The sequence below is a fragment of the Acinonyx jubatus genome, chromosome E4 (assembly GCF_027475565.1).
Source record: "Acinonyx jubatus isolate Ajub_Pintada_27869175 chromosome E4, VMU_Ajub_asm_v1.0, whole genome shotgun sequence".
NCBI lineage: Eukaryota > Metazoa > Chordata > Mammalia > Carnivora > Felidae > Acinonyx > Acinonyx jubatus.
Window position 1 is genome coordinate 54,485,423 of NC_069395.1, and position 26,807 is coordinate 54,512,229.

At 36.8% G+C, this 26,807-nt stretch overlaps 1 protein-coding gene across 1 annotated transcript in view; it reads right to left on the bottom strand.

Moving 5' to 3' along the window:
* Positions 1-26,807, bottom strand: part of DNM3 (dynamin 3) — a 575,248-nt gene that overhangs the window by 425,927 nt on the left and 122,514 nt on the right. Inside the window, exon 7 of the mRNA XM_027046371.2 lies at positions 24,838-24,911. Within this exon, the coding sequence (XP_026902172.1) occupies positions 24,838-24,911 (74 nt within the window). The remainder of the gene's footprint in view (positions 1-24,837; positions 24,912-26,807) is intronic.

The following is a 26,807-nucleotide window of genomic DNA, read 5'->3' on the forward strand; positions in this document are numbered from 1 at the left end:
TACAAACTAAATAAGCAGATCATCTCTTATCTGGTGATCTTTATTAATAGTTAAAACTTGAATGTTTTAAAGCTTTGAAGTCTTTTTCTCCACAAAAGGACTATTATTAAATGCCTAGAATCAATAACCATTTATATAATTACCATGATATAACTACCTCTGTGAATGAAGAAAATAAAATAAACAGGACAGTGTTTTATTAATATTTTGACTATAAAATCAGTGCTATTAATGATGATAAATACAAAGTCTAGCTCCCTAAAAGAACCATAATTTTTAAATGTAGACGTATTACTATTATAGTAGTAGAAACTCCTTTGCTTTCTACAACAGCAGCAAAGAAACAACCAAATAATTTTTTTTTGATAATTCACATTGTAAAATAACTCTTCAAAATAGCAAATAAATTTACTGGTCTATCCATTTAACTTGCCCATGCTAAATTTCATGACATTAAATTTTTGTGGAATACAAACTTCTACTGTATTTTCACCCACTAAAGTTTATACTGGTAAGATCTCACAAGATCTCAAAGTCTGCATTCAGTGGAGATGGAGAAGAACCCATTAAGTCATTCTAGGAGCACTTAAATGATTGTTTACCATTTTACAGGAGTTATACTTAGGTGCTTGGCTACAAATCTAATCATCTCTGCCTTCCAGAAGCTTACTGATTACTAGACAAGGCAGTCAGATAAACACCAAGTTACAGAACAAAGTGATGGGTGTTATTAGAGAAATCTATGCAAAGTGCTGGGGGATATTAGGAAAAGCACAAATAATTAAGGTAAGGAGGGTGTTGGATAAGGTTTATAGAAGAGGTGGCATCTGGCTGAAGCCCTTTTCACAAGAGAACAGAAGTACATCAGAAAAAGAAAATGACTGAAGGAATTCCAGACAGAAAGAACAGCCTGAAGAATGCCATATTTACTGTTGCTGTAGAGGACTGAGTGAAAAACACCAGAGAAAATGAGACTGGAAAGATGAAACGAAACTTTGAAGGCTTTGGGGGAAAATGCTAATATCCAGGAACCTAAGCAATCCTAAATCCTAAATTATATTTACATTTTAGGTAAAACAACTTCCCACTGCCTTGTCAACCCTTCTATTACTTGAGCTTGCATTGCAGTAAGTCCTCTAGATAGAATTCTTTTTTTTTTTTTTTAGTATTTATTTTGAGAGAGAGAGAGGAGAGAGCACCTGCACGCCCAGGGGAGGGGCAGAGAGAGAGAGGGAGAGAGAGCATCCCAAGCAGGCTCCATGCTAAGCGCAAAGCCCGATGTTGGGGTTCGATTGCATGAACTGTGAGATCATGACCGGAGCTGAAATTGAGAGTCAGACACTTAATTGACTGAGCCACTCAGGCGCCTCAGTCCTCCAGATAGAATTCTTAAAACATTTTCTTAACACATGATACTTCCCTGCTCAGAAATCTAGAATGGCACTCTGTCTTTCACCATAAAATTCCAAATTCCTCTATCAACTTTTCAATGTTCTCTCTAATCAGGCCTCACCCTGTACCAACTCAGCCTCATCACCAAAGCGGAAGGAGAGGTCTGCTCACTGTCTCCTGTGTATCCCATTCTCAAGACCTAACTTCAAATCTCACTCTCCACCTAGATCATCACCCAGTCTGCCTTCTATTGTTCTGAAGTTTACATCACATCAGGGCCTCCACTGTGCCTTCTCCACCTCCTCAAACCCACTTTGATCTCTCCTTTCCTTGAACTCCTTCTACACTGAAAGTCACAACTGCACAGCTTATCACTCAATTGTCAATTCCACCCTGTGCCTCCCCATACAGGAACTAAGGCTTTTACTTCAACTATATGCCCATCAGGCCTTGCAAGTATTATGCAAACTGTACAAGATGGAGTTGGTAATGTGTCAAATAAATAGTTTTGGTTGGCATTGGGAGCAGAGAACAACAGTTTTTAATCTTTTAAAAAACATGAAAATCTTGATTCTTCTAAATTTTAGAGCACATCAAATTTTTATTTTAATGTCTTACTTCTAGTTAAACATTACTGTCATTATCACCCAAGCCATCCTTGTATGGCACAACACGAGGAGAGATCTGTCCAAGTGAAGAATGCACAATCCAGCAGTGAAAGAATTAAAGAAGACTTTAGGAAACTACTGCCTAGGGATTCACAATGTCAGCTTATAAGTGCTATGCTTAGGACACCATATATATGTCAAAGAAGAGAAAACTAAAGACCAAATAGGCTATGCATTGGCCAAGGCCATACAATAAATCATTTATTGACACTCAGTTTTGCTGCCTAAGCAGAAAATCTGCCTCTTTAGAAAGTTGATTATTCAGAAATATATTACTTGACTAATAAATTAAAACTTTAGAGCATAAGAATGTTTTTCCCAAACATAAGCACACTTCAGGGACAGAAAAGCCATGTGGATGACAAATTAGGCTTTTATAATGCAAAGCATTGCATGTAAAATATTTCAAAATCTGGTTTCTATTTTAATACTTTGCCACTTGATAACCAAGTCGGCACCAAGTCCTACATTTATCAAAAGAGGTCGAGATATGACCTGCCTTGAGATCTAAATGTAAGTTTTATCAAAGTTATGATCATGTTTTAAGTAAAAAAACAGGAGGGCACAACAGTCACCAGGATCCTTACAATTGATAGAGCAACCACCAAGTTTCATTATCTGAACTAAGAACTCAGGAAATATGAGGCTAGTAGAGTTTACAATATCTTAAAGAGAATTTAACCTTAGGAAAATGTGTACGTGATTAGTCACACTGTTTATTATCTAACACCTTTGGGAAACAGAGCACAAAAATCAAAGCATGAGCAAGATGGTATAGCACATCCTCATTCCCCTACCCCCGAAATAAGCAATAGTTTCTATATATAACTAAGCCACAAATTCATAGCAATTAGGTAGATGGACAAATGGTATTTTAACAGCTTTATTGAGGTGTAATTGATACAGAATTGTATTACTCAGGGTTTTCTAGATTATAAGAACCAGTAGGATGGATGGATGGATGGTTGGATGGATGGATAGATGGATGGATGGATAGGCAGGTAGGAGGTAGGTAGGTAGATAGAAAGATATAAAGATATACATGTATATACACATATATAGAAAGAGATTTTTTACGAGAGATTGGTTCACATGGTTATGGAGGCTGAGAAGTCCCTCAATCTGCCATCTGCAATCTCGAGACCCAGGAAAACCAGTAGTATAATTCCATTTAAGCCTGAAACACCATAGAGGAGAAGGTAGTAGGTCCCCATCTGAATCCAAAGATTCTACTACCAGAAGCACCAATGCCCAAGGGCAAAAGATGGATGTTTCAGCTGAAGCAGTGAAGCCAAACCCACCTTGCCTCTGCCATTCATTTGTTTGTTCATTCATTTAAATTCAGGCCCTCAACAGACTGGATGATGCTCACATGCATTAGTGAGGGTGATTCTCTTAGTCTATCAATTCAAATGCTGATCTCTTCTGAAGACACTCTCATAGACACACCCTAAAATAATGCTCTACCAGCTCTCTGGACATTTCCTTAGCACATAAAATTAACAATCACAACAATAATACACACATACTTAAAACATTCAGTGTGGTAAGTTTTGATCCATGTAAACCCTGTGAAACCATCATTGTGATCAAGTACATAGCCATCACAATCCAGAAGTTTCCTCATGCTGCTTTGTAATCCCTTCCTCCTGCCATTCTCCACCCTTCCTCCAGACTAGTTTCCATTTTCTAGAAATTTATATAAATAGAATCATACAATACATATACTCCTTTTGTCTGGCTTTTTTAACTCTGTACAATTATTTTGAGATTCATCCATATTGCTCAGTGTGTATCAGTTGTTCACGCCTTTTTATTGCTGAGCTATATTCCATTGTATGTAATATTCCACAATGTTTATCCATTCACCTACTGATGACCATGTGCAATGTTTCCAGTTTTTGGCTATTTGTGTACAAGTCTTTGTGAAGACAAATGCCCAATTTCTCTTAGGTAAATGCTTAAGATTAGACTGGCTGGTTATATGGTAGGTGTATGTTCAACTTTCTAAGAAAGTTCCAAACTGTTTTCCACAGTGGTGTACCATTTTACATTATATATCAACAGCGTATGAGCATTCTAGTTCCTCTACATCCTAGTCAACACTTTGTAGAGTCACTCTTTTTGATTTTAGACATTCTAATAGGTGTATAGTAATTACCTTGTTGAGGTTTTAATCCACATTTCTCTAATGCTAATGATGTTGAGCATATTTTCATGTACTTGTCATTTGTCATTAGCTAAAACTAGGGCAAATTATTATGAGGTAATGTTCTTCCATTAGGGTACAACAGAAATATTTTGCTTATAATATTTAAAATATTTTCATTTAAATAAAGACAATTAATTAATTCTATAATTCCCCATATTAATAACATTTTACAAATGGCACAGCTATTTATTTCATAAAATCAGTAAATTCTTGAGGTTTCCCTATAATTACAAAGATAACATAATTCATCTTTTAGTCACTTTTATACTTTTCCCTTATGGAAAAAAAAATCATAACAGATAAGAATATTCTCGTTAATAGAACAACAGATAAAATCTGAGAGAGCTATATTTTCAGTTCCTAACCAATATGCCTAAACAAATTACATAATTGAGGAAGTCACATAATACTGCATTTTTTGCAGAGCTCTTCAATGCCTGAATACTAGGAAGTGGAATCATCTTCACAATTTAGTTGTAGTTTACACATCTTGACCTTAGTGCTTCCTCTTATCTAGATTCTGTTTTAAGAACAAGAGTCACATAGTGTTTTGGTTAAATTATCACTTAGGAGTTTGGTTCCTTCAGGAAACTCATCTGTTTGAGGAAGTAGGTTAACAGGGGTCCCAGCAGAACCGGCAACATGTAGTAGCTGTTTCCCTTGGCAGCGCTTCTTTCAATTGCCCGTGTTATCAGTGAACAAGTGCCTTCCTTCTTCTCTCCAGAAGTGATCAGATCAATGAGAAGCTCTTTCAGATGTGAGCCTGTGTATATGTATATACATAGTATATACATAGTATATACATATATTAGACATTTTCAACTTGGCATTAGCCATTTGGCAGTGTATAATATTACCCTTCCATGCCAAACACCAGAACCCTAAAAAATAAAAATGACAGTTAAACTTAGGTATTCAAATTAAGAAATATCAGGGTTCTTAATGCAGCTCATTCTGGTTTTTTTGTTTTCCAGTTTCCTCATTTATTTTTTAATTTGCATCCAAATTAGTTAGCATATAGTGGAATAATGATTTCAAGAGTAGAATCCAGTGATGATTCATCCCCTACATATAACACCCAGTGTTCATCCCAACAAATGTCTTCCTTAATGCCCCTTGCCTATTTAGCCCATCCCCCCTCCCACAACCCCTGCAGCAACCCTCAGTTTGTTCTCTATATTTAAGACTCTCTTATGTTTTGTCCCCCTCCCTGTTTTTATATTATTTTTGCTTCCCTTCCCTTATATTCATCTGTTTTGTATCTTAAATTCCACATGGGAGTGACGTCATATGATATTTGTCTTTCTCTGACTAATTTTGCTTAGCATCTAGTTCCACCCACATAGTTGCAAATGGCAAGATTTCATTCTTTTTGATTGCTGAGCAATACTCCATTGTGTGTGTGTGTGTGTGTGTGTGTGTGTGTGTGTGTGTGTGTGTGTATCACATCTTCTTTATCCATTCATCTATTGATGGACATTTGGGCTCTTTCCATACTTTGGGTATTATTGATAGTGCTGCTAAAACATGGGGGTGCATGTGCCCCTTTGAAACAGCATACCTGTATCCCTTGGATAATACCTACTAGTGTAATTCCTGGGTCATAGGGTAGTTCTATTTTTAATTTTTTGAGGAACCTCCATACGGTATTCCAGACTGGCTGCACCAGTTTGCATTCCCACCAGCAGTGCAAAAGGGTTCTTCTTTCTCCACATCCTCGCCAACATCTTTTGTTGCTTGAATTGTTAAATTTAGCCTTTCTGACTGGTGTGAGGTGGTATCTCATTGTGGTTTTAACTTGTATTTCCCTGATGCTGAGTGATGTTGAATGTTTTTTCATGTGTCTGTTAGCCATCTGGATGTCTTCCTTGGAAAAGTGTCGATTCGTGTCTTTTGCCCATTCACTGGATTACTTGGTTTTTGGGTGTTGAGTTTGATAAATTCTTTACAGATTTTGGATGCTAACTCTTTATCTGGTATGTCATTTGTAAATATCTTCTACCATTCTATTGGTTGCCGTTTAGTTTTGGTGACTGTTTCCTTTGATGTGCAGAAGTTTTTATCTTGATGAGGTCCCAGTAGTTCATTTTTGCTTTTGTTTCCCTTGCCTCCAGAGACGTGCTGAGTAAGAAGCTGCTGTGGCTGAGGTCAAAGAGGTTTTTCCCTGCTTTCTCCTCAAGGATTTTGATGGCTTCCTGTCTTACGTTTAGGTCTTTCATCCATTTTGAGTTTATTTTTGTGTACAGTGTTAGAAAGTAGTCTAGGTTCAATCTTCTATATGTCACTGTCCAGTTTTCCCAGCACCATTTGCTGAATAGAATGTCTTTATTCCTTTGGATAGTCTTTCCTGCTTTGTCAAAGATTAGTTGGCCATTTCTGGGTTGGTCCATTTCTGGGTTCTCTATTCTGTTCCACTGATCTCAGTGTGTTTTTGTGCCAGTACCATACTGTCTTGATGATTACAGCTTTGTAACACAGCTTGAAGTCCAGAATTGTTATGCCTCCAACTTCGGTTTTCTTTTTCAGGATTGTTTTGGCTACGCAGAGTCTTTTCTGGTTCCACACAAATTTTAGGATTGTTTGTTCTAGCTCTGTGAAGAATGCTGGTGTTATTTTGATAGCGATTGCATTGAATATGTAGATTGCTTTGGTAGTATCAACATTTTAACAATATTTGTTCTTCTAATCCACAAACATGAAATATTTTTCCTTTTTTTGTGTGTGTCTTCTTCAATTTCTTTCATAAGCTTTGTACAGTTTGCAGTGTATAGATATTCCACATCTTTGGTTAGGTTTATTCCTAGGTAACACAGCTCATTCTTAAAACATCTCAGTATTAACTTCTACTTTCCTTATCCATTATAAATTAGTACCTTCATTAAAAATTAGTGAGACTGTTTAAATTGGCAGGTATTAAGTGATTTACCAATAAAAATTTGCTCATATAATGTATTAACACTTTCCAAAGTGTTTTCAAGTACATTATTTTATTTCTCTAAAATATTATATTTGTTTCATCAGCTGTCAACAGATTGAAATGCTGTCTGTTCATTACAAATAGAGGGTTTTAAAGATTACAAATAATTTATAAAGAACGTGGAACTTACTGAAGATGGAATTACCTTAAGGTGCTAACTTTGGGTAGAAGCAAACTATAGCCACCTAAGTGGTATGGTTTTAAGAGCTTGAAAATCCCCTACAGATTAAAAATAATCAAACAAACACCATCCTCTTTCCAATAGAAAACTCAAGTAATAGAGATTAATTTCTGTAAGTAAGGTTTCTCAATTTTTTTTGTTAATATTCAAAGGCCTATGGGGTATTAACACTTTAAACTGTATCAATTACTTGTATCTGAGTATAAATGAGCTTACTAGATATTCTTGGAAAGGCTTTCGAGCTACTAAGTGTATATGAAAATTTGGGGACCTGGGAGAGATGAGATAGCACAAAGAGTAAAAATGAATATAGACATGGCAGGTCAGGGCCAAAGGAAACAAATTTAATTTACTTAACTACTTCTGATATATCCTATTTTAGAGAAACTCTGAAATTCTATATAAATACTAAGGAAAGTTATTGCTATTAATATACCTGAAATTATTTTTTTTTAGAGAGACAGAACATACAAGTGGGGGAGAGGAGCAGAGAGAGAGAAGAGAATCTTAAGCAGTCTCCATACTCAGCACAGAGCCCAATGCAGGGCTCGATCCCATGACCCTGGGATTATGACCTTAGCCGAAATCAAGAGTCAGACACTCAACCAACTGAGCCATCAGGCACCCCTGAAATTATTATTGATAATCTTTTGAAAGTGAAGTCAAATAAAAGTGTTTCATTATTTGCTGTGAAATACTGATTTTTCTCAGCCTGTTATGATGAAATTTAAAACATTTAAACTCTGAGCATTGCTTTTGAAAAATATCTAAGCCCAGTCAAATTAGAAGCTTTGATGGGTAATATACAACCATTTCCCCAACATGCATACACACAAAACCTGCTGGGAGAAATTAACCTAAGGACAGTACAGTAGACACACACACACACGTCCTATAGATTATAACTCTTATGAAGCTCATTATAAAGCTAGAGGCTTAAAGAGAAGAAATGAAGACTCAGTCCAAATGCAGCCACCTGATCCACAGGAACCACAAACCTCACTAGGTCTACCTCCATGCTACCAGCAAAGTAACAGATAGCTGCTCCCTATTCTTCTTGTCTGACTTCTGATATGTGTCACTGCATGGTAATCCCACCACTCTCCCCAAATGAAGTGGAAATGCAATGGATACTTCACCAAACTGCACAGTATTTAGCATATTCACATACACACTTACCACAACTTCACAAATACATTATCATCCAGCCAAAAGCAAGTCAGCAGGGAAAGGATGCTTATCAATCTTCATTAGCTTAGCACAGCTCCACTAGTCTCCCTCAATTCTATGGAAATATACAGGTATCAACAGCCTATACAAGTTGGCTTTTATGAAGTCTGAAGGGCTATCCATTTGCTTCCTCAGTTTATTATTTAATTACAGGCATTTAGTTAAGGTAATTGAATTTTAACTTAAAAATTATAGATCTGAACCCACACTTCTGTAATGTGTTTACACCTTTAAACAACTATCCTTGTGAGGTTCTCAGACTGCACATCATCTAACATTTAACTCCCACCAGTTGGAATAACTGAGGCAAGGCCACTTATTTTAGGTACATGTATAATCCTTACAGTAAGGATGGCCTCATATGAACTAATTTCCCTTTCCTTATTATCCTTGCCATTATTCTTTCTAAGACCAACATTGGGATGTTTTTTTTTTTTTTTTGCAACTTCCAAGAGATGATGAAGCAAGCAAAAGCAAACAACAATAAACAGTCCTGACAAAATTCTTCTTAAGATTCTTGTTGAGAGGCACCTGCGTGGCTCAGTCAGTTAAGGGTCCGACTTCAGCCCAGGTCATGATCTCATGGTTTGTGAGTTCAAGCCTCATGTCAGGCTCTGTGCTGACAGCCTGCTTCAGATTCTGTGTCTCCCTCTCTCTCTGCCCCTCCCCTGGTCATGCTCTGTCTCTTTCTCAAAAATAAACACTAAAAAAAAAAAAAAAAAGATTCTTCTTGCGAAGAGGTCATATTAATGGTAACCACTAATATGGTGACATTGCCATATCAGTGGGAACCATCTGCAGAGTCTAATGGAGGTAGATTTTAAGGTTAAGTTCTAAATGTGACAACTACAAACCCAAGTCCTGTTAACTCATCCACCTGGCAGCCAGGCAGCCTCCTCTGTCACCTAAAAATTCTGAATTTCACATCCCTATAGTAGCTTGAAGGCACCATCAAGATTTTAGCAAATTGGTGTTTTTAACTTGAAAAAACTGACTCATCTGGTATTCTATATTTCTTTGGGAGCTTCTATAATGGGGAGACATATTACAAAAAGAGAGAGATGTGAAAGAAATAGTTTAAGGTAAACTCTTTCTCTGGGAGATATAAATGTTTAAGGTTTTTTCATCACCTCAGAGCCATAAGCCAATGCCCAAAAATGACCCTGGAAATGTTTTCATGAGCAGTGAAAACTACTGTGATCTCAATGTTGACCATTATCAGAGTAAAAGGTTAGCAAAGTCTTACCTCCACTTCCAGCCATGATAAAGTATCAGGAGTCAGATTTACCCTCCCACCTTAAAAAATTAGAAGATAGGACCCAATATATAAAAGAACAGGGTTTCTACATTGAACAACAGGCAATGCAAGACACTAATTCCTGAGAGAAGGGAAATCAACAAGGTGAGTATTTCAATTGCCTCAAGAAAATGTCAATGTGGCAGCACAGGAAGGGAGAATCCATACAAACCTCAACAGTCTCACTGAAATGGAGGCACAGAATTCAGGGTTCAAGGAAGCCAAGATGTGGTAGGGTCCCCTCCCTTTGGAAAGAAAAAAACCTCAAGGCAACCTGGATATATGCATACGCAACAACATCCCTCATGACCTTGTAACATGAGACCACTTAATCAGACTGCATATTTGTGTGTTACCATATATGGGAGACAAAGAAGTGAAAAATACATAAGAAACTACACCACATGGCGTTCGGGACTCAGTTCTTTGGTTACAAACCCAACTGAGCGGTGCTGGCAGGAATAAAGTTGCTTCCTGGAAAGAAAAGCCTCCGTGTCATGACTCTCTGCGAGCATCCTGCTACAAAGGCAGGTAGAATTTATTTTTTTTAATGTTTATTTATTTTGAGAGAGAGAGAGAGAGAGCCTGAGTGGGGAGGGGGTAGAGAGAGAGGTAGGGAGAGAAAGAGGGAGAAAATCCCAAGCAGGCTCCATGCTCAGCATGGGGCTTGATCTCAAGACCATGAGAGATAATGACCTGAGCTGAAATCAAGAGTTGGGACACTTAACCAAGTCACCCAGGTGCCCCATCAGGTAAAATTTAGTGGAGCAATATTCTTCAAATATTGAAGAAAAAGGGGCTGCACAGAGATAAAGTTCCAGACTAGTGAATGCATGTGAGGAAACTATTAAGGCTGGGAGAAAGAACCACCAGAAAGGACTACTCCAGAGCTCACAAGCTTGGAATAGTTGGCTTCCAAGAAGCCAGAGTGGATACTTAGTAATACCTGGGGCTTCGAGTAGAATCAATAACGAGGTCAAATTTGCCCTGATTTAAAGGCTGCTCTGGAGCCATGCAAATAAATTCCAAAAGCGAACCTCAAAGAGATCAAACTGGATGCCTATTAACTTAATTGCATATCAGAATGAAGGCCAAAATTATTAAGACAAAACCCAGTACAACATAAAATTCACACTGTCCAGTGTTCAGTCAAAATTACTAGGCATGCAAAGAAGCAGGAAAATATGAGCCATAATCAGGAATGATAAAAGTCATTCAGCAGGAACAGACACAAAAACTACAAAGGGGATGGAATTTGCACACGAGAATTTTTTTTTCAACACGGGGACAGTTTTAACATAGTTCATGATTTAATTAAAGTATAATCATTTAGTGATCATTTTGATCCATTTTATCTTCTTATTCCCGAAATTTTCAAGTTGAGGTATAGTTGACACATAATGTTACTTTTCCTGTGCAAAGTATTCTCCAGGACCAACCTCTAAACATTCACTTTCATTATTCTAGATCATTTGGCAATTGCAGTACATATACTTTCCTCAGTCTTATAATTGCTTCACATCACTCCCATAGTTTTACACTCTGCTATTATACTGTCCCAGAATTATTTAAGGGTGTGGCTCTTCTCACCTATCCGACACTACAGCATCACCCTTTTAGTGTAGGGACTCTGTCTCATATACATCTTTGTACACCCTTCAATAACCTAAAGAAATAGCTTTTATGAGTAGTGAAAAGGCACTCAATAAACTGCTGAATAAGCATTCCTTGCCCATGTACATTTCTGAACACCCAACTTTAACAATCTTGATAGCATAGATACAAAATAACTGAAAGATTTACTTAAAAGGTTAGCAGTAATTTAGACAAAAAACAATTTAGACATCTCAAGATTATACCTACCTGGTAAATCAAAATAGACCTGAATTATATTTAAGGTCATTGATGTTTATTCTGAAGCCTGCACTAATACTTGGTCAAGGAAAAGTCTACATAGAGCCTAATATGAACACTGGTAGACATGTACACAGAAAAATGAAAACTTAAAATAATACAATGATGAAGAGTCAGATATATCATGTACATGCCAAGAAAACGGGTTTTGATAAGGAATAAGAACAAGAGTAAATAGATACTCAAAATGGAGGGGGGTGGGGTAGCTCCGTTAGTTAAGCATCTGACTCTTGATTTCAGCTCAGGTCATGATTGTGCCTTAATGAGATCAAGCCCCATGTCAGGCTGTTTACTGACAGCATTGAACCTGCTTAAGATTCTCCCTTTCCCTCTCCTTCTGCCCCTCCCCTGCTCATGCACTCTAAATAAATAAATAAAATTACAAAATGGAAATCACAGTTGACATGTCTCAGATTTGAGACCCTCCAAAGGACAGAGGCTCAAATGGCTTTTGACATGCCTTAGAGAGATATGTGCTTCTAAGCCTGAATACTTGTAAAGTATTGCATGACCCCAAATTCCTATATAATGAAACAATAAAAACTGAAGTTAAATGGAAGAAAATTCCATCCATATATCCTCTGTACATATGCAGAGGTTTAAAAAAAAGGGCAGGGTCTCTTTAAATATTAGCCAAAGTAACAGTAACAGGAAGACAGTTGAACGGACATGATGTACAGGACACAAACTGGCAACTTCTCTGTTGTGTGGCACACTGTAGGCATTTAAAACCTATTTAATGAACAGGTGAATGAATGAATGAATGCAAAAACAAAAAGATAAAAATTTACCAAACAAATACACTTTGGGAAAATAATGAAAAGAAATTCTACCAAGCTTGCAGGATATTGTTTTTTGTTTTTTGTTTATTTTTTTAATGTTTATTTACTTTTGAGAGAGACAGAGACAGAGTGGGAGTGGGAGAGGGGCAGAAAGAGAGGGAGACACAGAATCTGAAGCAGAATCCAGGCTCTCAGCTCAGCACAGAGCCCAACATGGGGCTCAAACCCACGAACCGTGAGATGATGACCTGAGCCTAAGTCGGATGCTTAACTGAATGAGCCACTCAGGCACTCCAGGATATTGTTAATATTAAACTAACACGATCACTTTAAAAGTACTTAATGTGAATTTAGCTCACTGTGCAAAATAAACACCTTCAGTTAGTACAAAACCATCTTGTAAATCAGCAGAGTAGCTCAGTGATGGTCTACTGTATGCCATTCACACAACAGAACCACCGATTTCTTAAATTTGTGGACAATGTCATTCAGTGAGATAACTCATTGTGCCCTGCTGGACTAGTGGCTGCTGAAGTGAATGTTTCACAGAAAGAAGAGTGCAGGCTGTGGCAGTAGGGAAGACTGAGCATGACACATGGAGGAGGAGAAGGCCAAGAAAATGATTTCCAGACTATTACAACTTACCCAACAAATGCAAATGCAGGGGACATCTGTGATCTACAGTTTCCATTGTTAGAAGCTCAAGGGGAAACAATGAGAGTGGGAAGAGGTAGGTAAACAGTAATTATTAGTTGACTACAGTCATGGGTATGATATAAAATACGTCTACTCATTTTCTTACAATAAAAATCACATCTCCTTCTCTCAGATTTAAACAGATATTAACAACTACACAGTGTATCTTTTAGTCTTCTTAATCTCAATTATTTCAAGACAACCCATTTTTTAAAAACTGGGAGTACGATGGGGCATAAAAAGAAAGAGAAGTTCCAAAATGAAGGAACTTGTCTCCCTTCCATCCATCCTCTTTAAGCAAACATCATAGTCTAAGGTCAGATAACTATAATTTCTGGCTAGGAAATGAGGCTGAGAAAAGCCTCAATGCCTTCTTTTAAAATGGGATAGAGACAAAGAGACCTAAAGAATTGGAAAATAATTGGCAAATTATTGACAACTCAAAAGTCATCTTAACCTCACGATCAAGAATGGAATTTTATTGAAATATATATTTCTTCATTTCCTTTCAGGAGAAATATAATACCTTTAATTTAGTCATTTCCTTCCTAAATGGAAACATATGTAGCATTAAAGGGCAGCCATCTACCTGTGAAGAAATAAAATTTAAGTCAGGTTTGCTTAGAATAGCTTTTTGACTTCTCTCAAAATTTTGAGAGTTGAACTAAAATTGCTGTGGACTTCATAATGGAAGATACATAACTGAAAACTAGAACTTCTAAGTCTATTAATCAATGTGTAGCCAATATTTAAGCTAAGAAAAAAGGACAACAAAAGAAAAACGGTAAAAATGGTTTTAGAGTGTTGTCAGCAAAAATAAGAAGAAACAGGGCGGGGGCGGGGGGAGGGGAGGGGAGAAAAATGAAAACCCAGTAATTCACAGTGGAATCCCAATACCCAAGCATAAAATGAAGACAGTTAAATTTCTTGAGTTATACAAATATTTAAAAGAGCAGTGATCTGGAAAACACAACCAAACCAGATTTAAAGTAGGTCTGAATGAAAGTGCACAAATGACCGTTTTCCTCCCTCATAAATAAGGTTTATAAGAATCCTGAAAGAGAGCCATTTGACCTCTCCATGAAATAGATTACAAATGTGAGAATATGTGTACTAAGTCTTGTCGTAATATATGTATAGAGTCTCTACATGTCTATCCATTTAACAAGAATGTTATTCTACCTACAACCATTAGGAGTTCATTTATTTATTACATTGTGTCCAACATTCATGGAATAATAACTCAAAGCACCCCCCAGAAAAACAAACCCTTTAATCCCTTCTATGCCAGTGATCCTCAAACTTCTTAGAAAAACCAACATCCCCACTGTCCAATACCCTAATATATTCTAATGTATTTTTGATAGTTATATTTTCCAGAATTAACATTGGATGCTTGATAACTGTGACAGTCCAAGGGGTCAATGGGACTTCCTGGGCTTATCAAGAAATCAAGGAAGACCCCAGCTGCAAGGGTTGAGTGGATACGCTCTGCTGTTACAGAGATTTCACTTGGATGTTTTTTTCTCTATATATTTATGCCTGGAAAGTAAGTGAGTTATGCAACAACAAAATTAAATGTTATTAGAATCTCAACCTCTGACAGTCTATGAAAATCCTGAGATACACATATATCAAATTATGACATCGTACACCTTAAACTTACACAATGTTATATGTCAATTATATCTAAATAAATCTGGAAAGAAAATATCCTTGGGCTCTTCAAATACCAGAGCCAAATACACTGGTGTCTGAGCTAGATGCCCTGGCAGCAGGAAAATACCCGTCAGCAGTGAATGAGTGCCTGTTATGTTCAAAGCACTGCACTTAGACCTGTCTAAAGACTCTATGACCAAACATTTAGACAATTTAAAAAATAATAATAGGTAATACCTAAAAAAAGAGGCTATTAAAGGGAAGAAGGAAAGGTAGTTAGGAAAAGAAAAGACCAGTGAAAGAATTAGATGAAACTGTTATGAATGTTTCCCAAAGTGTTTATCAAAGACCAACAGCTTACAGAAGAACTTGACAGTAGTTCTTTAAAATGCATCCCACTGCTTTGCTCCAGACCTACTGAATCAAAACTTCTAAGGAAGTTTCCAGAAATCCTTAGGAATCTTATGCACATTAAAATTTAAAAATAGCTATATTCAAGGGACTTTCAACTATGAATCTGCACTTTATATGGTAACTTGCATTTTATAAGGAAGGCAGTAGGGAACCAGCAATGGAGCAGAACGAGGTCAAAGCTGTAGTTAAGAAAGAATGTTTTCAGAACCACGTTTGTTTTTACATGAGGTTAACTTGTTACAATGAAAAAAAAATAAACATTTAATCCTCTGCAAAAACAGACTATCTTATTCTAAAATATCAATTCAAATCAAATTCAGATATTTAAATATAAAATGAATGAGACATAGCTTTAAAATATTTTCAATGTTGTTATTCAAAAAAATACTTTAGTGTATCAGTCTAATTTATGAAGTGAGAAAACAGGTCCTGAGGCACTGTACGTATAGCAGGACTCAAAGTCTAAGTAATCTGTAAAATCCTTCAAAAAGCTCACCTGTGAGAAGGTGACATTTCTCTCTAGAATGAACTATTCCCTGACTCTTGTGGTAGGAGGCAATACCCTTTGGCTCAGTTCCACCTAGACTCACAGTGCTGTTCGAGTGGCCCTGGAGAGGGGCCTCGGGGTAGAGCCCTCACTTAGAACATGGGGATCTGTGCCTGCTGCTTCTCAGGCCTGCTGCCTGAACTTTGTGTCTCCACCTCATCCTGTTAGTCATCTGGTGTCTCAGAAACAAGTTCTCTGGCTTCTGTTATTGAACATCTTTATTAAAATGGACACTTAAAGCAATTCCAAGTTCCCCCAAAGAACTGAATAGTAATAATTCTCTAATAAATTATAAGTCATATGGAATTTTTGAAACACAGACATGTTACATTGTGCAGTAAATGTAATAAATACAAAGGTGGAAAATCAAATTTTGATGAATTAGGAATATATTTGACATGCATGAAAGGAGGAAATACCAAGGAAATCTTTCACAAAAGAATATTTCTGTAATTTGAACAATTAACTTTAATTTAACCATTTTGAAAGTTCTAATTTGTAGTATCTTTCTTTCTTATACCAATGTCATTGAAATAAAGGAGTATGAAGCAATATAATGGCATTTAGAGAAGCATTTTAACATAAAAAAGTTCTCCAGATGACAAAACCACTTATCCTTAACCATGACCTACAGGCTTTACTTTTGTAAATCCTTAACAGTAACTTTTAATGCAAAGAGTGACGGATTCTACTGTCTTAAAAACCCACCCCTCCTGAAGGAAGTATATCAAACTCCAAATGGAACATTTCTCTTTTTTAAGTAATTTTTTAATGTTTATTTATGTATTTTTTGAGAGAGAGAGCCTGAGTGGAGGAGGGGCAGAGAGAGAGAGGGACAGAGAATCCCAAGCAGGTTACACACTCAGCGCAGAGCCCAATACAGGGCTTGATTTCACGACCCTGAGATCATGACCTGAGCCTAAATCAAGAGTCAGACGCTTAACCAACTAAGCCACCCAGATACCCCCAAGTGGATCATTTCTTAAAGCAGTGACGGGGCGCCTGGGTGGCGCAGTCGGTTAAGCGTCCGACTTCAGCCAGGTCACAATCTCGCAGTCCGTGAGTTCGAGCCCCGCGTCGGGCTCTAGGCTGATGGCTCAGAGCCTGGAGCCTGTTTCTGATTCTGTGTCTCCCTCTCTCTCTGCCCCTCCCCTGTTCATGCTCTGTCTCTCTCTGTCCCAAAAACAAATAAAACGTTGAAAAAAAAAAAAAAGCAGTGACACTTTCAACACACTCAGCAGACCATCAAAAATATTATATTCAGACACATTTGTTTTCTCAGTTTGACATGTCATTAAACCAGTGAACAGCAAGACTCATTATTGAAAAGAAAGAAACCAGTGGCATGCTGGTAAATGTTTAACAATAGCTGGCACCCTAAGGAGGAAGAAGTCTTGATTCATAGCATTTGCCAATTTCCGTAGTGTAAGTACTCCTACCATGACCAACTTCAGGTTACTATCATGATGTCACCGAATACAGAAATGAAAAGAGAGTTGCATAATCAGATCTCAGGAGCTGGCAAAAGTCAGTTTCAGCATGGCACTGGAAATGTCCACAGGCATTGAAAACTGTCCCCTTGTCTTAGCAAGACCCCCTACCTACTCGCTTGCCCTTGACACCCCAGTCCTTACCCAACACTTCATCAGTGCTTTGTCCAGCTCTTGTCCTCCCAAGCCAAACCTTCAGAAATCCCTCTCTCTAAATCCAAACTATCAAGACCTTATCACTTAAAAATGTTATCTTTGTTAATAAAACAGAGATGGTAGTTTTTTCTCACCTTCCTCACAACACTGTGTGATTTCTTAGAATGCTCTCCTGTACTATGTACTAAATTTCCCAAAACAAATAACACAGAATAAGGCTTAGGGTCTGTAACTAACTTTTTGGCTTTGTTTAGCAACTAATACGTAGCAGGTGGAGACAAGCAGTCAAATGTTAGTAAATGAGCATTATGTTGCAAAGTAAATGATAATTATGAGTTAATCAAATAATTATGTATTTACTATTCACATATTTATGCTTCCTTACATAAAAAATAGCCCAATACAAATATAAAGTGTATCCTGTAATTATAAAGGAAGCGGCTCAAGGGGCACCTAGCTGGCTCAGTTGGTAGAGCATGTGACTCTTGATCTGGGGGTCATGAGTTCTAGCCCCATGTTGAGTATACAGTTTACTTAATAAAAAATAAAGCAAACAGTTCAAGTTTCCTATTTTTAAAATGCAATATTATTAGTGTCAGAAAGACATTAGTAACAATCCCTACTCCTACCAACAGTGTGGCCTCTGACAAATCGCTTAACTTTGCTGGGACTCTTTTTCTAAAATGGGAATCATAGGGGCGCCTGGGTGGCTCAGTTGGTTGAGCGTCCGACTTCAGCTCAGGTCATGATCTCACAGTTCGTGGGTTCGAGCCCCATGTCGGGCTCTGCTGGAGCCTGGTTCTGATTCTGTGTCTCCTCTCTCTACCCCTCCCCTGCTAATGCTCTGTCTTTCTCTGTCTCAAAAAACAAATAAACATTAAATAATAATAATAATAATAATAATAATAATAAATAAAATGGGAATCATAACATCTATCTCAGAAGATTCTTACATGATAGTAACTAACGCTCAAAACATGGCAACCACTAAGTGTTATAGCTTTCTAAATAGTAACTGTCTAGGGTTTAGCTACACTTTTATAATAGTTTCTTAGAATTACAGCAGGAAAATCTCTGCATTAGAATAGGAAGTATCCACATGATTTTGAATACCCCCTGTGTGCTCTGATATCCCATGCCTCAGGACCCAGTGCAACCACAGCCTCAGGTCTACCTCTCCCAGGCTCATACTGCCCACAGCTGCTGTCTCTGAACCCCTGAGTCTAAGACACATTCCTTTGTAAAAAAGCCAGGCTAGCAGTCCTCCTTAATTGGAAACAGAGACGAAAATGCATCACTGGGTTTTTAAGAGTTTCAAAGCCTAGTAGAAAAAAATCAAAAGAGACAGAAAAAGAGTTACTCAATTGATTTTGATTTTTTTTTTAACGTTTATTTATTTTTGAGACAGAGAGAGACAGAGCATGAACAGGGGAGGGTCAGAGAGAGAAAGACACGGAATCTGAAACAGGCTCCAGGCCCTGAGCTGTCAGCACAGAGCCCAACGCAGGGCTCGAACTCACGGACCACGAGATCATGACCTGAGCCAAAGTCGGACACTTAACCAACTAAGCCACCCACGTGCCCCATTTACTCAATTGATTTTATGCTGACCAGTACAGATTTCATCTGATAACCTGACGATAGATATATGTATATATAAATAAATGTAAATAACCTAAGATAAATTGGTGAAATTACTTTAATAGTACCATAAAAGAATAAGTTACTATAATCAAATGTATCTTAGGAATGCAAGAATCTTAAATGCTTAAATAAGAAATCTATAAATGAACATATCAAAGAGTTTTTTAAATGATTATATCAATAAATGCCAAAATGTCACTCATTAAAATTATATATCTACCTATTAGGTTTTAAAATATTTTTAAAACTAGGAATAAGGGGCCTCTGGATGGCCCAGTTGGTTGAGCATCTGACTCTTGATTTCAGCTCAGGTCATGATCTCTCACAGTTTATGAGATCGAGCCCCATGCCGGCTCTGCACTAAAGTGCTGAGCCTGCTTGGGATTCTCTCTCTCTCTCTCTCTCTCTCTCTCTCTCTCTCTGCCCTTCTCAAAATAAATAAATAAACATTTTTAAACGTTAGGAATAAAATACTTCTTTACCAGGAAAAACAAATAGTAAATAGTATATGCATAATTTAACAACAAGACACACACCACTGGGAGCAAAACATGGTTCTGGAGTTCCTGGTTAATGTGGTCAGACATTAAAGAGAAATAGCAGACATATTAATGGAAATGAGAACAAAAAATGATCATTATTAGCAAATATCTTATCTCCTTTTGGAAAAAATAAAGTCATCACACGAGGAATCTCACAACTCTACCACTACAAGTACAGACTTACTACTAGTTTCTCCCATAGTTTCTTCTTCCCATGTGGTTGCAATAGAAAAGGTATCCCTTCATCCTCCTCATGAGTAAAAGAATTATCTCAACCCAGTAACCAATCCCTGAGTCACTCTATTATTTCATTGTCTTACATTCAGGGGCACCTACTTTAAGGCCCTAATCCTACTATCATGTTCCTTCAAGGCACCGGGCTCACAAGACCCTACCCAAGCAACTGTTTCAGCAATGCTGTCTCTCTTTACCCCATTTTCTCCCCATTACCTCCTCTCTCCACTCCAGCCCTACTGGCATCCTTGTTAAACTTCAACCACACAAGTAGCTCCTATCTTAGAATCTTCTAACTTCCCTCTGCCTACATAAACGTCGGCATGGATTGAATGCTCACTTTCTTCATCATCTAACATTCTATGGCGTTGAGTTTTTTTATTTTGTTTTGTTTTGTTTTTTGGGTGGTTGTTGGTTTCTCCCCAACTAGAATGTAAGCTCCATGTTGCCAGGGTTATTTGCCTGATAGACAGGAGTCATTCAATAAGCACTGAATGAATGAATGAATGAATGAATGAATGAATGAAACTATCAAGATAAAGTAGTATTTATGGGGGCACCTGGGTGGCTCAGTCAGTTAAGCATCTGACTCTTGATTTGGGCTCAGGTCATGACCTCATGGTTTGTGAGACCGAGCCCTGCACTGGGCTCGTGCTGACAGAATGGAGCCCGCTTGGGATTCCCTCTCTCCCTCTCTCTGTCCCTTCCCTGCTCATACACATTCTCTTTCTCTCTCTCAAAAATAAATCAACTTAAAAAAACAGTAAGTAATATTTATGGAACTGATCCCAATTAAGAGTCAAAGGCACAAGTAAATTACAGCAGTGACATCTATCCCAGCTTGCTTCTTTCAGCCATTGTTAGCCCCCATCAACCCAAACCTATAGTCATACGTGGGATTCCCCTATGAACAATTCACTTAGAGTGGAAAAAAAAAAATAAGCAGAGTTCTTAGCTGGCATCAGCTAGAATATAGTGTTGCAATATAAAAACCCCAATTTGGGGTTCATGAATGATTGTGAAAACAGCAAGTTTTCCCTAAGGGAAGAATTTCTAGTCTACTTTGCATGAAAAGAGAGGTGGTGTGTGAAGTATGATCCTCACTAACTAATGACAGAATGGTCAGGGGCTTAGAAGTGACAAGATTGGGAGACTGTTAACAAAAAGGTATAAGGAAAAAGCATGTGAGGTACCTTCTCAAAAAAGCTCAACATGTAAGTACTCACCCAAAAATCCCCAGTGCAAAGGAGATTATCTATTTTCTCAGCTATCTCAGTATTTGCATGGTAAGCATTTATTGAAAAAAATTAAGAAATTCTATATATAACTAAATAACTATATATATAACTATATATATAAATATAGATATATAGATACAGTTATATAGATCTATATATAACTATAGATCTACATATCTATATAACTATATATAACTATATATCATATATATATAACTAAAATACACAAGAGAATCAATTAAAAATATTTAATGTCAGGGCACCTGGGTGACTCAGTCCATTAAGCCACTGACTCTTGGTTTAGGCTCAGGTCACGATCTCATGGTTCATGAGTTTGAGCCCCACCTCAGGCTCTGCGCTGATGGCATGGAGACTGCTTGGAATTCTCTCTCTCCTTCTCTTTCTCTGCCCCTCCCCTACTCTCTCTCTCCTCTCTTTCAAAATAAATAAATAAAATTAGAAAAATACTTTAATGTCAAATGTAGAGTAAAATGGTTAATTTAAAAATTAAAAGTAAAAATAGCAGCGTTAACATAATCTGCAATGAGAGATTGGAAAATATAATGTAGGGGCATTTGAGTGGCTCAGTCAGTTAAGTGTCTTGACTGTAGCTCAGGTCATGATCTCACAGTTTGTGAGTTCAAGCCCCATATCAGGCTCCACACACTGACAATATGGAACCTGCTTGGAATTCTCTCTCTCCCTCTCTCTCTCTGCCCCTCCCCAGGATGCAGACTCTCTTTCTCTCTCTCTCAAAATAAATAAATAAATATTTAAAAAAAGAAAAGAAAAGAAAAGAAAATGGGGGGGGGAACCCTACTCAAATGACAAGAACAAAATGAACTAAATATGAATACCCTAACTAGAAATGCACGGATGCTATATAAAGATAATCAAGAATTTTACTAAGGAAAAAGAATATTTGAGCAAATGAAAGGATATAGCATGATCTCTGGACTAGAAAAAATGAATATTTTAAAGATATCAATTATTCTTTATGAATCTATAGGTTTAAAATAATTTTAGTGGCAATAGCTTTGTCTTTATAAAATTATCCTAAATTTTGCCAAATAGAAAAGAGCCCCTAAATAAAAATAGGTAATGGCAGAAGACTACAAACATGACAGATGGATATTAAAGCAAATTATAAATCCACAAAAGTAAAACACTGTGTTATTGGCACAATAAAACAGAAAAGATCTTCATAAATAGATTGCAGTAGGAATGTGATAGAAGATAAAGGAGACTGAAAAAAATAGTTCAGTATACATGAAAATAAATTTCAGATAAAAAGAGAACTAAATGTTAAAGATAATTTTACATATGAAAAGGAATAAAAGTGTGCTAAGTATTTACTTTTTGTGAAAGATACATGTGTAGATTTTACAACCATAAAGAGTAAAACTTCAATACGTCAAAAATTTTATAACAGAATTTAAATCACCAGAAGAACAGGGACTTTGTCCTAGTTACTGCCATATCTCAGAGCTTAGAATAGTGGCTGATGTATTTCAGATTTGTAAGTAACTTACTTTTATCAAATGATAGCATGTAAGTCCATTCCTTTGGATCAAGCTTAGTACAGACTTTTTTTTATATTAAAAAATGTTTAAAAATATCTACAATTTCTACCCTCAAAAAAGTCATCTGGGATTTTTATAGGGATCGCATCAAGTCAGTAGGTCAGCTTGGGAAGCACGGCCATCTCAACATTGCTAAGTCTTCCAATGAATGAACACGGGATGCTTGTCCAATTATTTAGGTATTCTATAGTCTCTTTCAACAATGTTCCATAGCTTTGAGAGTACAAATTTCACACTTCCTTTGTTAAATTTATTCCTAAGAGTGTATTATTTTTGATGCCATTATAAATGAAATCATTCTCTTAATTTCATGTTTTGAATGTGCATGACAAGTTTATAGAAATACAATTGATTTGTGTACATTGATCTTGTATCCTGCAACCATGCTGAACTCGTTTACTAGTTCTAATAGTTTTTTGGTGGATTCTTTAGGAATTTCTACACATTTTATCATATCCTCTATGAATAGAGATCATTCTACTCTTTCCTTTCCAATATGGATGGGTTTTTTTTCTTTTTTTCTCTTGCCCAACTGCCCTAGCTAGAACCTCCAGCACAATGCTGAACTGAAGTGGCAAGAGTAGATATCTCTGCCTTGTTCCTAATCTTAAAAGGAAAGCATGCAGTCTTTCACCATTAAATATGATGTTAGCTGTGGGCTTTATAGTCTATGACCTTTATCAGGTTAAGGAAGTTCTCTTCTATTACTATTTTGTTGAGTGTTTTTATAATGATGGGATGTTGGACTTTTTCAAATGCCTTTTCTGAATCTGTTGAGATGATCCTGTGATTTCCTGTTTTTAATTCTACTGATATGATACATTACATTAATTGCTTTTTAGATGTTAAACCAATCTTGCATTGCTGAGATAAAACAAGCTGATTCTACAATTCATACAGAATTTCAAGGGACCCAGGGTAGCCAAAACAATCTTGAAAAAGAACAAAACAGGACTCACATTTCTCAATTTTAAAACTTACTACAAAACAATGGTAATTATGACAGTGCAATACTGGCACAAATATAGAAATACAGATCCGTTGAATTGAATTGAGAGTCCCAAAATAAACATATGTTTATGGCCAACTGATTTTTGATAAGAGTGTCAAAACCATACAAATGATGCTAGGACAAACTGGCTATTCGCATGCAAAAAATGAAGTTGAACCCTTTCCTCATACCATATATAAAAATTAAGTCAAAATGGATCAAAGACCTAAATGTTAGAGGAAAACTATAAAATTCTTAGAAGAAAACATAGGGGTAAAACTTCATAACTTTGGTTTTTGCAATTTATGAGGTGTGGTTTTTATGAGTACTTTCAAAGAAATTGGTAAGAAAAATAGTAAAATCCTCAAGAAGAAATAGGGAAAGATAAAAATGCCAATTCATAAAAGAAATATAAACACCAAATAACACAAAAAAAATCTAACATCACCAGTTGCTAAGAAATAAGAATGAAAACAAAGCGCATTTACCTACCAAATTATCATGGTGTTAAGGAGTGGGGGAAGCATAGCACATTAGACGTAGATATAGATACACATACACTTGTACATATGAATACAGATATTAGATGGATGTTGAATTGTTACTTAAAAAAATTCCCAAACACACACACTTGTGGAAGAAAGTAAACCAGTAAAGTATTAGTAATTAAACTGTATTATAAAATTATATAAATAAAAATTATATATGTATATATATATATATATATATAATTACATATACATTATTTTCTTGGCATAAAAAATAGTAGGTGTTTTAAAAGCCTACACACAAATAGATTTTCCTTGTGATGTAATGAAAGGAATTAAAGGAACAATGAAGAAGAGAGCATTTGGAGAGAAATGCAGGCCACTACCCAGAGCAGAGGGTTCACAAAAACATTTCTGTTGCTACAACCCAACACCCAGGAATGGAGGCAACAGGTACTACAGCAATGTGCTCACTCATGTGGCAAACATCCTTATTTATTACCTGCTTTGGAAGTAACAAGCTGCAGCACAAGAGGCCGTCTGGTTACAATGCCCGACCCTCGAGGGAGAAAGTCCCTAAAAAAAAAAAAAAAAAAAAAAAGAGAGAGAGAGAGAGAAAGAAAGAAAGAAAGAAAGAAAAGAAATAATAAATTAAGGCATTTTACATAATTCTGATTACCTACAAATTTATAAGTCAAGTTCCACAGTAATTCCCCTAATTCCCAACCTGTCAGTGCATCACATGTCCAAAGAATGCTAGGCCCACTTTATAAAAGAATCATGTGCAATGTAAAAAAAAGGAAGGGGGGAAGGCCCCTTATATTGAATATTAATCCAGGTGTATTATCATAATGACCTCACTAGAATATGTCACTCATTCATTTAGCTGTAATCAATAAAAGTTTACATTAAATTACTTTGTATTTTCATTTCACATTCATTTTCAGAGAGTCAGTACTTATAAAAACATGTGATACAGAAAACTCCTTTTGGTAATTAAAAAATTCAGTGAGGCAACTGGGTGGCTCAGTCACAGAAGTGTCTGACTCTTGATCTCAGCTCAGGTAATGACCTCACAGTTCATGAGATAGACCCTCACCTTGGGCTCTACACTAACAGCTGGGCGTCTGCTTGGGATTATCTCTTTCTCTCAGTGCCTCATTCACTCTCACTCTCACCTGCACAGGTGTGTACACACTTTGTCTCTCTCTCAAAACAAATAAATTTTTAAAAAAGATCAATATTAGCACCATCAAACACTGACCATTATTAGAGGTAAGAAAGGCATTTTAGACCATGCCTTGTAAATATCCTGAAATTTTTTCCAATAAAAGGTCACACATAAAATGCAGGATTAAAGAGATACATATTGTGTATGTAGAAATTAACAGCAGAAAAAACACTGAAGCTTGAGGTTTTTTGTTCTCGTCCCTGATAGGTGAGAGTTTATTTAAAATGGGAGTTTTTTTAACAAATAATAATTGTGTTTTAAGTGCATGTTAATATACACTAGACCAATAAAAAAATGCAGCTAAGAAAGTATTTTATAATTACATCTGCAATGCCACATAAACCAGTACTGATTGTGCAATGTCAAATTCATTAATATACCTATAACACAGCTTTTAAATGCATTTAGTTTTTTTAATGTTTATTTATTTTTGAGAGAGAGAAAGACAAAGTGGGAGCGGGAGAGGGGCAGAGAGAGCAGGACACATGGAATCTGAAACAGGCCCCAGGCTCTGAGCCATCAGCACAGAGCCAGACGCAGGGCTCGAGCCCACAGACTGGGAGATCATGACCTGAGCCAAAGTTGGACGCACCGACTGAGCCACCCAGGCACCCCTAAATGCATTTAGAATGCCTCACAACTTCTGGAAGATTCATCATTTTAAAAGTCACAAAATTCCATTCAAAATAAACTTCTGACTCAATGGCAATGTTTCTCAAAAATGGTTCCAGGACCACCAGAAAGCGTTATATATCCACAGATGCCCAGGATTCATCCTACATCTACAGATTCAGAATGCCCAGGGGAAGATGTGCAGTATCTGCGCTTTTTTTTTTTTAATGTTTATCGATTTTGTTGAGAGAGAGAGAGCAAGCAGGGGAAGGGCAGAGAGAAAAAGGGAGAGACAGGATCCCAAGCAGGTTTTACAGCTGTCAGCACAGAGCCAGACACAGGGCTCAAACCCATGAACCATGAGATCATGACCTGAGCCAAAACCAAAAGTCTAACACTTAACCAACTGAGCCACCCAGGTGCCCCTGCAGTATCTGTACTCTTAACAAACTCCAGGGGTTTCTGATGTCCACCATGGTTTGAGAAACACTGACTTCAAGTCAGGATACATTACTCAACAATTCAGTGGGTGATAATAGCATAGGTCATACTATGAGTTTTGTAGAAAATCTGGCAGAACAGAGCTTCAACACAGTGGGATTTCAAGGAACAACAGCTTATAAAAATGG